The 12,325-nt window shown below is 57.4% G+C and overlaps 1 protein-coding gene across 2 annotated transcripts; it reads left to right on the top strand.

Annotated features, from left to right (window-relative positions):
* Window positions 1–1,330: 1,330 nt before the first annotated feature.
* Window positions 1,331–10,949, top strand: SEMA7A (semaphorin 7A, GPI membrane anchor (John Milton Hagen blood group)). Of its 2 annotated transcripts, XM_011968540.1 has the most exons (13): window positions 1,331–1,478; window positions 1,964–2,005; window positions 2,304–2,396; window positions 2,598–2,682; window positions 2,828–2,938; window positions 3,559–3,698; window positions 4,281–4,465; window positions 5,321–5,429; window positions 5,523–5,721; window positions 8,249–8,376; window positions 8,551–8,705; window positions 8,905–8,966; window positions 9,275–10,949. In XM_011968540.1, exons 4-13 carry the CDS (start codon window positions 2,628–2,630, stop codon window positions 9,634–9,636), a joined length of 1,506 nt encoding a protein of 501 aa, XP_011823930.1. In that variant the 5' UTR covers window positions 1,331–1,478; window positions 1,964–2,005; window positions 2,304–2,396; window positions 2,598–2,627; the 3' UTR covers window positions 9,637–10,949. The 2 variants fall into 2 exon arrangements, with proteins under 2 accessions (XP_011823930.1, XP_011823931.1); XM_011968541.1 differs by lacking the exon at window positions 1,964–2,005 and having other exon boundaries at window positions 1,333–1,478.
* Window positions 10,950–12,325: the final 1,376 nt, after the last annotated feature.

A 12,325-nucleotide genomic window follows, 5' to 3' on the forward strand; every position in this document is an offset into this window, starting at 1 on the left:
CTGACCGTGAAGGGATGTTTCTTAAAGAATGGAGGTGTGGTTGCACAGTGTGTGGTCCAGCTGCTCCATACCCCCGTTAATGCAGAATCAATATGGCTCCAATGGGAGTAAGAGGGATCGGGGGCAGAGTTGAGGAAATGGTAGTTTTTTTTGGTCAGAACTGGAGCTTGGGTGTCACTGCCAAGCTGGCTGCCCCAGAGTTTCCTGCAGCTGGAAAAACAGTGGTCAGACCCAGTTCCTGGGTGAGGCCCCGGCTAGTCAGAGGGGAAGATGCTGGCTGTGGCTGATTGCTGGGGGCACAGCCACAGGCCATCCCATCCCTATAATTTACTCCTACAACCAGGACAACCTCAGTAGTGTCACTGGAGATGAGACATCTCCCCAGAGACAGTGGCTGCAGTCAGTTTCTTTTTTGGGGAAAATTTTTCCAGTCAGCCCTTCTGCTGAAAGGCCCAGGCTGTGCTCTGTGAAGGTCCCCCTGTCCCAGAGTTGCTGGGGAGGGAGAGCTGATCTTTACCCCCAGGAGAGCTAACATCTCCGTGGGTGAAACCAGGCCAGAGTGGGCCGTGGTGCAGAGTCCAGCTTGGTAGGCAGGAGTATAGGCTCTGGTTCAGAATCTGCTACTGACCTGCTTCCATGTGCCCTTGGGCTGCCCCTCCCTTGGCCTCTGTTTTCCCATCTGTGAAATGGGAGGGAGTAGATGTTGAGGTTCCTTTCCTCCTTTAGTCTAGTGCTCACTAAGGGGCTGGGGAGGGAGCAGGAGGGGTTGGAGAGGGATTCCTGAAGGAGGAGAAGGGATTCTGAGCATTGTGATTCCTCGGAACCTAGACTCCAAGGGGGGTGCTTGGAGGCCCTGCTGCCTGCTGAAAGGCCTGGGGTCGGGGGGCACCACTTGCTTTGGCTTAGGGCAACAGAAAGCCTCCCAGAGCATAGCCAAGGAGCCCTGGTCCTCCTGCCGGAGCCCAGCCCCTCAAGAGTGTGTGCCAGAGGAGGGGGTCTGTTCCCCCAAGAGGTCCCTAAATCCTGCCCCATTCTGTAGTCACACACACTGTGAAGGAAGGAGAGGCTGCCACACTAGGGGAGGGGCCGTGCTGTAGGTAAGGACAGCTGGTTGCTGGAGCCCCCCAGAGGATCTCTTACTTCTCCTGTCCTTGGCTCTCTGCGTCTGGGTGCCACCCCAGCCCAGAGCTTGTCTGAGGCCCTGCCAGGACGCTGAGCACAAAGCACTGGTTGTCAAGCAGGTTCCGGTGTGCCATGTGGAGGGGACCCAGAGTCTTCTCTCTTGGGACCTGGCTTCAATGTTTCTACTAATTGTCTCCTCCTCAGGTCATGTAGGGCAGGACCGGGTGGACTTTGGCCAGACTGAGCCGCACACGGTGCTTTTCCATGAGCCAGGCAGCTCCTCCGTGTGGGTGGGAGGACGCGGCAAGGTCTACCTCTTTGATTTCCCCGAGGGCAAGAACGCATCTGTGCGCACGGTGAGCCTCTCTCCCCCAATGCCCCACCACCCTCTTATCTCCCCTCTAGCCCTGCCGAGGGGCCTCAGGGAATCCGTGGGAGCTGGCATCTCTTCCTAAACTGCCCCCACCTCCGTATCCTATAAATGGCTCCTGGGGGAGGCTCCCTAAAGGTAGTCCAGATTGAAGTGGGGAGCTGGGGCGGTGTGGAGAAAAACAGGAGCTAATGGGCCTGGCCAGCTGGGCAGCGCTGCTGCAGAAAGCCCAGGCTGGAAGCTGGGCCCCAGAGCCCATGGCTGGTCTTCTGAACCCTCTGGGCCTCAGCTCTGGATATGAGACCCTGTTTGACCTCAGGTAGATCACTTACCCTCTCAGAGCCCCATTTGCTCATCTGTCAGATGAGAATTGGTTGCTTCCTTTGGGGCTTATCCTGAGGCTGTGTGGAAAGCATTTCAGGGGCATCTCACTCCTGACAGAGTGAACTAATGCTTCTCCCCTTCCCCCAGGTGAACATTGGCTCCACAAAGGGGTCCTGTCTGGATAAGCGGGTGAGTCGGGGAAGGAGTATGGAGGGATCTGAGCCACTTGGTAAAGGGAGAGGAGACCCTGAGGGTCTAAGGAAGGAAGCATGGCCCTGCCCTGTGAGACCCAGACTGATGGGGAGACGTGGTCCTCTGTGCTTAGGGGATGGCATCAGCTGCACCCACTCTGGGCTGTCCTGGGAGGCTGTCACCTATGCTCAACCCTTCCGACACCTTCTTCCCTGATCCTGGGGGTCCTAGTGCTAGACCTGCCAGGGCCTTCCAGCAACCAATTTCTCTCCTCCCTTCTCTCTTACCCGGGCAGGACTGCGAGAACTACATCACTCTCCTGGAGAGGCGGAGTGAGGGGCTGCTGGCCTGTGGCACCAATGCCCGGCACCCCAGCTGCTGGAACCTGGTGAGAAGGCTGCTCCCCATGTGCCTGATTAGCTCGCCTTCTACTGGGTGGGCTTCTGCCCCTCATAGTGGGAAGGAGATGGCGAGACTCCAATGCTGCCCTTGTCCTGGGAGGATTGGGCCCCTGGCCGAGAAACTGGCCATCATGGGAGGCAGTGGCTGTGGGATTACGTGACCATCCAACCCTCTGGATCTCCCACAGGTGAATGACACTGTGGTGCCACTTGGCGAGATGAGAGGCTATGCCCCCTTCAGCCCGGATGAGAACTCCCTGGTTCTGTTTGAAGGTAGGGCACTGCTGGAGCAGGCGCCCCAGGGGGAAGCTTCTGAACTGGGCTGGGAGAGGGGTGGTCAGCTCCTTGTCCAGTGTCTGGAGGAGGGACTTCCAGGAGCTGCCTGCCCTTACTCATGCCCCCCTCCCACCATCCCCAGGGGACGAGGTGTATTCCACCATCCGGAAGCAGGAATACAATGGGAAGATCCCTCGGTTCCGCCGCATCCGGGGCGAGAGTGAGCTGTACACCAGTGATACTGTCATGCAGAGTGAGTCAGGCTCTGACTGGGCTGAGGGTGGACCAGGGGGTGTGAGCACCTAAGGTGGCAGATGGGATCTTGATGTTTCTGGGAGGGCTGCCTGAGGGCCGCTGGGGCCATGCAGGAAAGCAGGACCTTGGTACAGGCCTGAGGAGTTAGGGTTGGCTGGGGACAGAGGAACAGACAAGGTGTAGCAGTGGGATGGGCCCAGCCCTCTTTGGGAACACAAACAGAGGGAGCCCCAGACCCAGCGCAGGGTCCCCAGGAACCAAAGTTTATCCTCTGCTGAGTTCATGTGGAGGCAGCCCCCAACTCCCTCCTCATTAGGGCTCTGCCAGTTGGGCAGAAGTGACATAGGGGCCCCCAGGGACCTTCCCTCAATCCCCAGGCATGAAGTCATTGCTCCTGGGCTGATGACATCTTTGTAGGAGGAGGGCAAAACAGGTGTGGGGTGGAAGTGCAGAGCCTGGAGCCCCTGGGGGCGTTGGACCTGATGTTCTGAGTCCTCTTCCAGATCTGATTTGCCATGGTTTGTGCAGACCCGAAGGAGAGAGGAGAGGGTGCAGGGTTGGGGTGGTCTCCCAGGCAAGCTTCCCAGCTTTACGCCCACTCGCCTCTGTCCCTGGCAGACCCACAGTTCATCAAAGCCACCATCGTGCACCAAGACCAGGCTTACGATGACAAGATCTACTACTTCTTCCGAGAGGACAATCCTGACAAGAATCCTGAGGCTCCTCTCAATGTGTCCCGTGTGGCCCAGCTGTGCAGGGTGAGCAGGGGCATGAGGGCTGCTGGCTGCATATCTGTGTGTGAATAGGTCTGAGTGAGGGTGAGTTCTGTGTGTCTGTGTGCATGTAGAAGTTGTGCGGATGTAGGAGTGGGTCTGTCTGGGACTGTGGGAGTAGCTGTGTGTACATGGAGCGTCACGTGTCTGTGTGTGGGTAAAGGTGGCTGAGCTCCTGTGCACAGATGATGGCATGTGAGCATGTGAGAGTATGATGGTGTGGGTGTGTGTGTGTTTTGCCTGTGTGAGTGTGCTGTGCCATGTGTGTGGGTGTGTGAGTCAGTAAATGTGTGTCTGAGTCCATCTGCTCTGTGGGGACCTGGCACTCTCACCTGCCCTGACCCCGAGCACCGTTGGTCCTGGGCTCTGGCTCAGCCAGGCCTGCTGACTGGAGTCTCATCTGGAGACCTGCCCTGAGTCCTGGGGCACCCCTGGCAGGTCCCGGCCCCTCACAGCCTGCCTTCTCCTCTGGGCCCAGGTGCTGATATTGCTGGCAGTGGTTTCCTGGAGGGTATGGGGAAGCCCGGGCCGGTGCTGAGGGGCCTCTTCTCACCTCTACCTTTCCAGGGGGACCAGGGTGGGGAAAGCTCACTGTCAGTGTCCAAGTGGAACACTTTTCTGAAAGCCATGCTGGTATGCAGTGACGCTGCCACCAACAAGAACTTCAACAGGCTGCAAGACGTCTTCCTGCTCCCTGACCCCAGCGGCCAGTGGAGAGACACCAGGGTCTATGGTGTTTTCTCCAACCCATGGTGAGTGGCCCTTGTCCTGGGGCCGGGGCTGGCATTGGTTCAGTGTCCAGTAGGGACAGGAGGCCTTGGGCCCTGCTGAGGGCCTGCCTGGTGTGGCATGAGCAGGGGCTGCAGGCTCAAGAAGCGAGGCTGTTGCTGCGTGTGGGGTAGGGGGACAGCCAGTGCAATGTGTGTACCGTCGTGAGTGAGTCTGCACTCATGGGTGTGTGTGCATGCCCTATATGTACACTCATGACTGCACTTGTGCCTGTGTGTCCCGCCACCTGTGTGTGCCCAGAGTGGACACTGGGCCTGGGAGGAAGCTGCTGAAGCATCTCTCGGGGAGCTGGGTGCTATTACACCCGCTCAGGCACTGCCTGAGCCTGGTAATTCACACTTCTTAATCATTCTCATTGATTGAAAACACAGCAGGCAAAAGTGTTGGGTGTGTGTGGGGAGAGTTAGGGATAGAGTGGAGGAAGCCAAGACCCTGCTCTGTGGCTCCTGGGTGGGTGGGGCTGCACCGGCTGGGAAGAGGTTGGAGGTCTGGCCTCCTGGGGCATCAGCATCCCACAGCCTGTGCCCAGGGAGGGTTAGAGAACTGCTCAGCCCATGTTGGGGTTCCTCCTGCCTTGGGGTTGGGTAGAGCAGATGGCCTCTAGACTCAGTGATTCTGTAACAGGATACAAGGTTGTGATTTTAGATTGCAGCACAAAGAAATTAGGCTGAACTCCTTCTCTCCTTCCTCCCCGCCATCCCTCCCCATTTTCAGGGGTGTTTGGTAACTCAGTGCCAGGCACAGAGCTGGCCTGGGGGAGCAGAGGTAGATGGGTGGGTTCTGGGCCCCCCATTGAGCTGGTCTCCATGTCACTGCAGGAACTACTCAGCGGTCTGCGTGTATTCCCTCGGTGACATTGACAAGGTCTTCCGCACCTCCTCACTCAAGGACTACCACTCAAGCCTTCCCAACCCTCGGCCTGGCAAGGTGAGCGTGACACCAGCTGTGGCCCAGGCCCCAGCCCTCCTTCTGTCTCACCTCCCACCACCCCACTGACCTGGGCCTGCTCTCCTTGCCCAGTGCCTCCCAGACCAGCAGCCGATACCCACAGAGACCTTCCAGGTGGCTGACCGTCACCCAGAGGTGGCGCAGAGGGTGGAGCCTATGGGGCCCCTGAAGACGCCATTGTTCCACTCTAAATACCACTACCAGAAAGTGGTCGTCCACCGCATGCAAGCCAGCCACGGGGAGACCTATCATGTGCTTTACCTAACTACAGGTGAGAGGCTACCCCGGGACCCTCAGTTTGCTTTGTAAAAATGGGCATGAAAGGTATAAGGAATAATGTAGTTAACATCTAGTTGGACCTTTACGTGTGGAAGGAATAATTGAGTGACTAGAATTGTGGGGGGTTAATGTGTGTGGGTGTGGAAGAGTCAGGCAGGGAGAGCTTCCTGGAGGAGGTAGGGGTCAGAGGGGAAGGGGATGGGAGAAAAGAAAGCATTGGGATTTGGAGGCGGAAATCTGGAGAGTCTGAGCAAAGCCAGGTGCACCTTTGGTCCAGATGTCTGACTCAGGGAAGAAGATGGTAGGAAGAGATGTGGCAAATGAGTAGGAGGGGCCTGAACCACAGAGATCCTGGTCTCTGCCAGGCAGAATGAGGGATTCAGGGCCTGCGCCTGTCTTTGGGATTGTGCAGGTGAGAGGAAACATTTGAGGAGTTGGTGGGACACAAATTAGGCATGAGGAAGGAGTTCCAGGGGCAGAGGCTTTGCCGTCTCACAGAGATCAGGGGCAGCTTCTCCTCTTCCCTGGAGTAGGCCCCGCCGGGGGAAGCTGGGTGGAATGCCCTGGGAGATGCTTCTGCATTCTGGAAAGCCACAGGACACAGAGGAGCCAGTCCTGAGTTGGGTTTGTGGCAGTTTCCCATGCCAGCTGCCTTCCTTGAGACTGGAAAGGCCCTCTAGCACCTCTGGGGCCATTTGATTCAGGCCCAAGCGCCCATCCTCAGTTGTTCACATTCTCCATGTGATTTCCTGTTGCTGCTTCACCTTGGAACTATCTCAGCTTTGGTGACCTTGTAGGAAACTGGAACCCCAGCGCCATTGTTTGGCTCCTGGAAGCCTTGGGGAGAGGAATTTCCCACAGGGCAGGACCTGGGTCCTGAGTCCCTGACTTTTTACCCCGCATTCATTCCAGCTGCATCCTTGGGCCCCTGTCCTTGCTTGGCTTCTGTAGTGGCTGGCACAGCTGTTGTGGTCAGCCAGGGATGGCACTGGGGAGCAGAGGAGGAGAGGTCACACAGTGCGGGACTGGGAGCAGGAGCTAGGACAAGGAAGGCTGGACTTGGGTCATGGATTCCCTTCCTGCAGACTTGGGAGGTGAGCACACTTGAGTGATTAGGGAAGGTGTTTTGGTTCTCTCTGAGGGCCGTGCAGGAGGCCACATTTTGCAGCCTGCAGCATTCATATTGGAGATAGATTAAAAAATAGAGCTTTCTGAGTCCTCTGCAGAGAATGGGAGGCTCTCACAACTGGGAGACGTATTGGCTCTTTTCCTGAGAATTTTGCCAAGGGGTTGCTGTTACTGGGGCTGGTTTGGAAGGAGGTACAGGGCAGTATGTCTGTGAAGGCAGTGGCTAGGGTGGGGACTTATCAGGCCCAAGGAGCATCTGGCCACATCTCAGAGTCCACAGATGAGGATCACAGACGTGTAGAGGAAATGTCCTAGGCAGGCGATCATCTGACTGCTTTTTTGGGGCAGGCGATGCCCTGGGAAATTGGGAGGGAGGGAGAGAGGGAGGTAGGCTATTCTAGAAACTGGGACAGCAGTTGAGGTAGGATTGGGAGGACCAGGGGTCAGGATGCCCATTGGTCCCTAATTGTGAACAGAGAGAGCATTGGTCTAGGAGGCAGGCAGCTCGGTTCTAAGACCTTGGGAACTCTTGATTTAGAATCCAAGATCCTTTTTAGATCTAAGATTTTATAAAATTAAGATATCCCCTAAGACCAAATGCAATGCGGAGTCCTGAATTGGATCCTAGAACAGAAGAAGGACATTTGTGGAAAAACTAGTGAAATCCAAATAAAGTCTGTAGTTTTGTTAATAGTAATGCACCAATGTCAGTTGCCTAGTTGTGACAAATATACCGTGGTTATGTAAGATGGTAACATTGGGGGAACTGGAGAAGGGTAGATTGGAGCTCTCTGTACTATCTTTGCAACTTTTCTGGGAAATCTAAAATTACTCCAAAATAAAAAAATGTATTTAAAGTAAATATATTCCCTAAGAGTCCAGGAGACAGGGGAGTTGTAGAAGCAGCTGAGTGGTTGGGTGCTGACAGATTTGGGTTTCAACTTGGTCTCTGCTGCTCATCAGCTCTGTGACCTTAAGCAAGTGGCTTAGCCTTTCTGAGCCTGATTTCCTTATCTGTGGAGTGAGGAAGATGACAGCTACCTCGCAGGGCTGTGGAGGGTTAAATGAGGTGATGCATGGACAGTAGCCACATTGTCCTTGCTGGTGTGGGGCTCCTGCTTCTGTTCTTCCTGTGCAGCCTTGGGAATGTTGGAGGCCGTATCCAGGGACCCCTGGACCTCCCAGGATGGCCTCTCTGGACCAGCCTTGGAAGGTTCTGGGCTGCCCTTAGGCTCCCACATTCCTCCCCAGTCACGCTCTCCTCATCCTGCCCACCCCAGTCCCGTGACCCTTGCCTGAGCTGTGACTTCCCACCCCTCCCCGGCTAGAGGGAGGCTGCCCGGCCCCACAGTGGGGCTCCCGCCCACTGATCCTCTGCCCACCACACACAGACAGGGGCACCATCCACAAGGTGGTGGAGCCGGGGGAGCAGGAGCACAGCTTCATCTTCAACATCATGGAGATCCAGCCCTTCCGCCGCGCAGCTGCCATCCAGACCATGTCGCTGGATGCTGAGCGGGTGAGCCTCCCCCCACTGCATCCCATGGTCTATGCAGTGACCGCAGCTGAGGACAGGGCTCCTTTGCATGTGATTTGTGTGCTCTTTTAAGAGCTTCTAGGCCTTAGGGCCTGGACGCTTAGGACTGAGTGTGGGGTGGGGCCCAGGCCTGACGCAGTCCTGCTGTCCTTCCAGAGGAAGCTGTATGTGAGCTCCCAGTGGGAGGTGAGCCAGGTGCCCCTGGACCTGTGTGAAGTCTATGGCGGGGGCTGCCACGGTTGCCTCATGTCCAGAGACCCCTACTGCGGCTGGGACCAGGGCCGCTGCGTCTCCATCTACAGTTCCCAACGGTACGTTGGCCAGGATCCCTCATCCCTGGGAGAAGGTAGGCGTGGGAGAGGGGGAGGTGGTGTTGGGCTGGAGGAGGTGGCAGTACTGGGCCTTTCTGGTGGGAACCTCCTCTCTGCTGGAACTGCACTGGGGTGAGGACAGGAGGGCCAGGTCTGCAGCCTTGTATCTGCTGAGCCTCTTTTGTCCTTCCCACTCCAGGTCAGTGCTGCAATCCATTAATCCAGTTGAGCCACACAAGGAGTGTCCCAACCCCAAACCAGGTACCTGATCTGGCCCTGCTGGCGGCTGTGGCCCAATGAGTGGAGTATGGCCCTGCCCTGATTGTCCTGGTCTGAGGGAGACATGGCCTTGTCCTGTGGGCCCCAGGCACATGGGGCAGGATACAGTCCTGCCAAGGGAGCCCTCTTGGTGGGATGAGCGAGATGGAAGAACAAAGGAGGAAGCTGAGGGCTGGGTTCCCCATGTTCATTCAGAAGCCTTGTCCTGGGATCCCAGTCCATGGGGAGGACACATCCTTCCCTGGAAGCTCTCGGTCCCTCCTCATGGCTGCTTTCCCCTGCCTCCCCAGACAAGGCCCCACTGCAGAAAGTTTCCCTGGCCCCGAACTCTCGCTACTACCTGAGCTGCCCTATGGAATCCCGCCACGCCACCTACTCATGGCGCCACAAGGAGAACGTGGAGCAGAGCTGCGAACCTGGTCACCAGAGCCCCAACTGCATCCTGTTCATCGAGAACCTCACGGCGCAGCAGTACGGCCACTACTTCTGTGAGGCCCAGGAGGGCTCCTACTTCCGCGAGGCTCAGCACTGGCAGCTGCTGCCCGAGGATGGCATCATGGCTGAGCACCTGCTGGGCCATGCCTGTGCCCTGGCCACCTCCCTCTGGCTGGGGGTCCTGCCCACACTCACTCTCGGCTTGCTGGTCCACTAGGGCCTCCCAAGGCTGGGCATGCCTCAGGCTTCTGCAGCCCAGGACACTAGAACGTCTCACACTCAGAGCCGGCTGGCCCGGGAGCTCCTTGCCTGCCGCTTCTTCCAGGGGACAGAATAACCCAGTGGAGGATGCCAGGCCTGGAGACGTCCAGCCGCAGGCGGCTGCTGGGCCCCAGGTGGCGCACGGATGGTGAGGGGCTGAGAATGAGGGCACCGACTGTGAAGCTGGGGCATCGATGACCCAAGATTTTATCTTCTGGAAAATATTTTTCAGATCCCTCAAACTTGACTAAATGTAGCGATGCTCCCAGCCCAAGAGCCCATGGGAGAGCTGGGACCCCATCTCTGGACCCTGGGGCTGAGGCCTGAGTCCTTCTGGACTCTTGGTACCCACATTGCCTCCTTCCCTTCCCTCTCTCATGGATGGATGGCTGGTGTTGCTGAAGACCCAGGGCTACCCTCTGTCCAGCCCTGTCCTCTGCAGCTCCCTCTCTGGTCCTGGGTCCTACAGGACAGCCGCCTTGCATGTTTATTGAAGGATGTTTGCTTTCCGGACGGAAGGACGGAAAAAGCTCTATTTTTATGTTAGGCTTATTTCATGTATAGCTACTTCCGACTGCATCTGTATGAAAATACCAAAACTACATGCTGGGGGGGTGGGAAAGGGAGGGGCTGGGAAGGGATGGGTTGGGGAGGGGGGTGATCCCAGTCTGAGGCTCCCGGGGATGAGATAAGAGTCTGGAGACGGGCATGGGTTCTTGGAGAGTGGCATGAGCTGGCTCTGCCCTGGGAGCCCGGTCTGAGGGGGATGTTGTTTTAGCCCCCAGTGTTGGGGGTGGTTATGGGAGGGGGTGGGGTGAGAGAGACAAGGGAGAATGAAGGAGAAAACTGAGCCGTAGGTTCACCGTGTTCATTTAGAAGGACGAGCCGGGTCCTCAGGGGGAGGTTCCAGGACTCTGCCCTTGGCGTTGGGGGTTGGGGGGCGGGGGGCCTCCTCCCTTCCCCTCAGCCCCCTTCCCCAGGGGCTGTGCTTCCATGCTCCTAGCCTCCCACCTTCGCTCAGGACATGTTATAACTTAGGCTAAACTGTGAAAATTCCGGTGGGGATGGCCTGGACCGAGCTCTCCAGGCAGGCGGCCCTGCCCCTAGCCCTGTCCATCCATTTCAGTGGGGAGCTGGGCCCTTCTCCAGCTGTGTCTGGCCGCCCAGGGCAAGGGCTGGGGCCAGCGGCCTTCCAGCTTTGGCCCCTGCACCTCTTCTCAATGCACTTTAATAATGTAACATATTACTAATAAACGAGCTATTTATTTACCTGCGCCTGTTCCTTGCCTGCAAAGCTGTCCTGGTCAGGGGGTGAGGGTGGGGGCTCCTGTTTATTATTCGCCACCCCCTGGCTACGTGAGCATCACACACATTCTTGCATGTCCTGATTAGGGCCCAGGAGCCAGCTTAGCAGGGCTGTAGCTAGTGAGAGGCAGGAATGGGGACCTGAACCCACGACTCCTCAGCAGCGTGCTGCTTGCCCAAGTCTTGACCCCAGAGCCCCAATAGCACCTGCACCCCTTTTCCCCATTCCCAGCGTCCACCTCCCACCACTTTCCCTGGGAGGCCTGGCCTGGGCCATGCTAGAAACAGCCTCAGGATTCCCTGCCTTCAAGGGGCAGTTCTGGAGGGCAAGCTGATCAAATGCGGGCCTGTGGGATGGTGTAGGCTTGAGTGTGTGTGCAGGAGGCTGGTGCTGCCTGAGGGGATGAGGGAATGGGATTTGCTCCAGGCAGGGTAGGGGTCTGGGTGAGGGTTGGAGAGTAGGGAGGGAGCTGTGGGGAGGGTTTAGGAGTGATGAGGTGGGATTTGAGTTGTAGAAACTCAGGGCTCCCTCCAAGATCAAGTAAATAGGTTTTAGAACACATACGTTTGTGCAGGAAGGAGCCTCTGAGGCTGGGGTGGAAGGATGCAGGGGAATTAGGAGGCTGTCCAGTGGCAGGTGGAGGTCAGGATGAGGGCAGTGGCTCTGGGATGAAGGGCAGGGACAGTAGGGGGAACTGCAGATAGAAGTCCAGATGTCCCCCCAGAGGCCTCACCTCCCCCTTGTTCCCTTCTCTCTGTCCCCTGTCCCTGGAGGCAAGGACCTAGGCCTTTGGGGTCTGCTAGGTGTTTTTCCTGAGCAGTGACTACTGGAGGGGTCCGTGGCAGACTTGGGGCAGTTGACTTCTCTGTCTGAGCCCAGCTTCTGGTTGGCTCTGGCAGACCCCACAGGATTGGAATCGCCCCCGCCCACAGCGCTCCCTCCCACTTCAGTTTGCTCTGCACTTTCATAGCCAGCCCATTCCTGAGGATTCTCCCCATCCTTTTCTCCCTCAACGCTCAGCGTGCCCCGGGGAACCAAAGCCTCAGCAGGTACACAGGAACAGGGGTCTCTGGGAGTTTGGGGAACCCAGAAGAGCCCTGGGTGACTGGGGCAGAGACCTAGGGCTGCTGCCACAATTTGTGGTCCTGGGCAGACCCTCGCCTTTCCCGAGCCTCATTTCTCTCCTGTGTAAAAGGCAGGGCTGGACCTGGGCTTCTGTGGACCCCTTTCCTGTACATCTTGTCTGTCCCAGTCTGTCCGTATTCCAGTGGACAGCCAAGCATCAGCAGCAGGACGGGGGCTTCACAGGCTCCTGCTCAGCAAGCTGGAGGCTGGTGGC

Source organism: Mandrillus leucophaeus, unplaced genomic scaffold, assembly GCF_000951045.1.
Source record: "Mandrillus leucophaeus isolate KB7577 unplaced genomic scaffold, Mleu.le_1.0 Scaffold848, whole genome shotgun sequence".
Lineage (NCBI taxonomy): Eukaryota > Metazoa > Chordata > Mammalia > Primates > Cercopithecidae > Mandrillus > Mandrillus leucophaeus.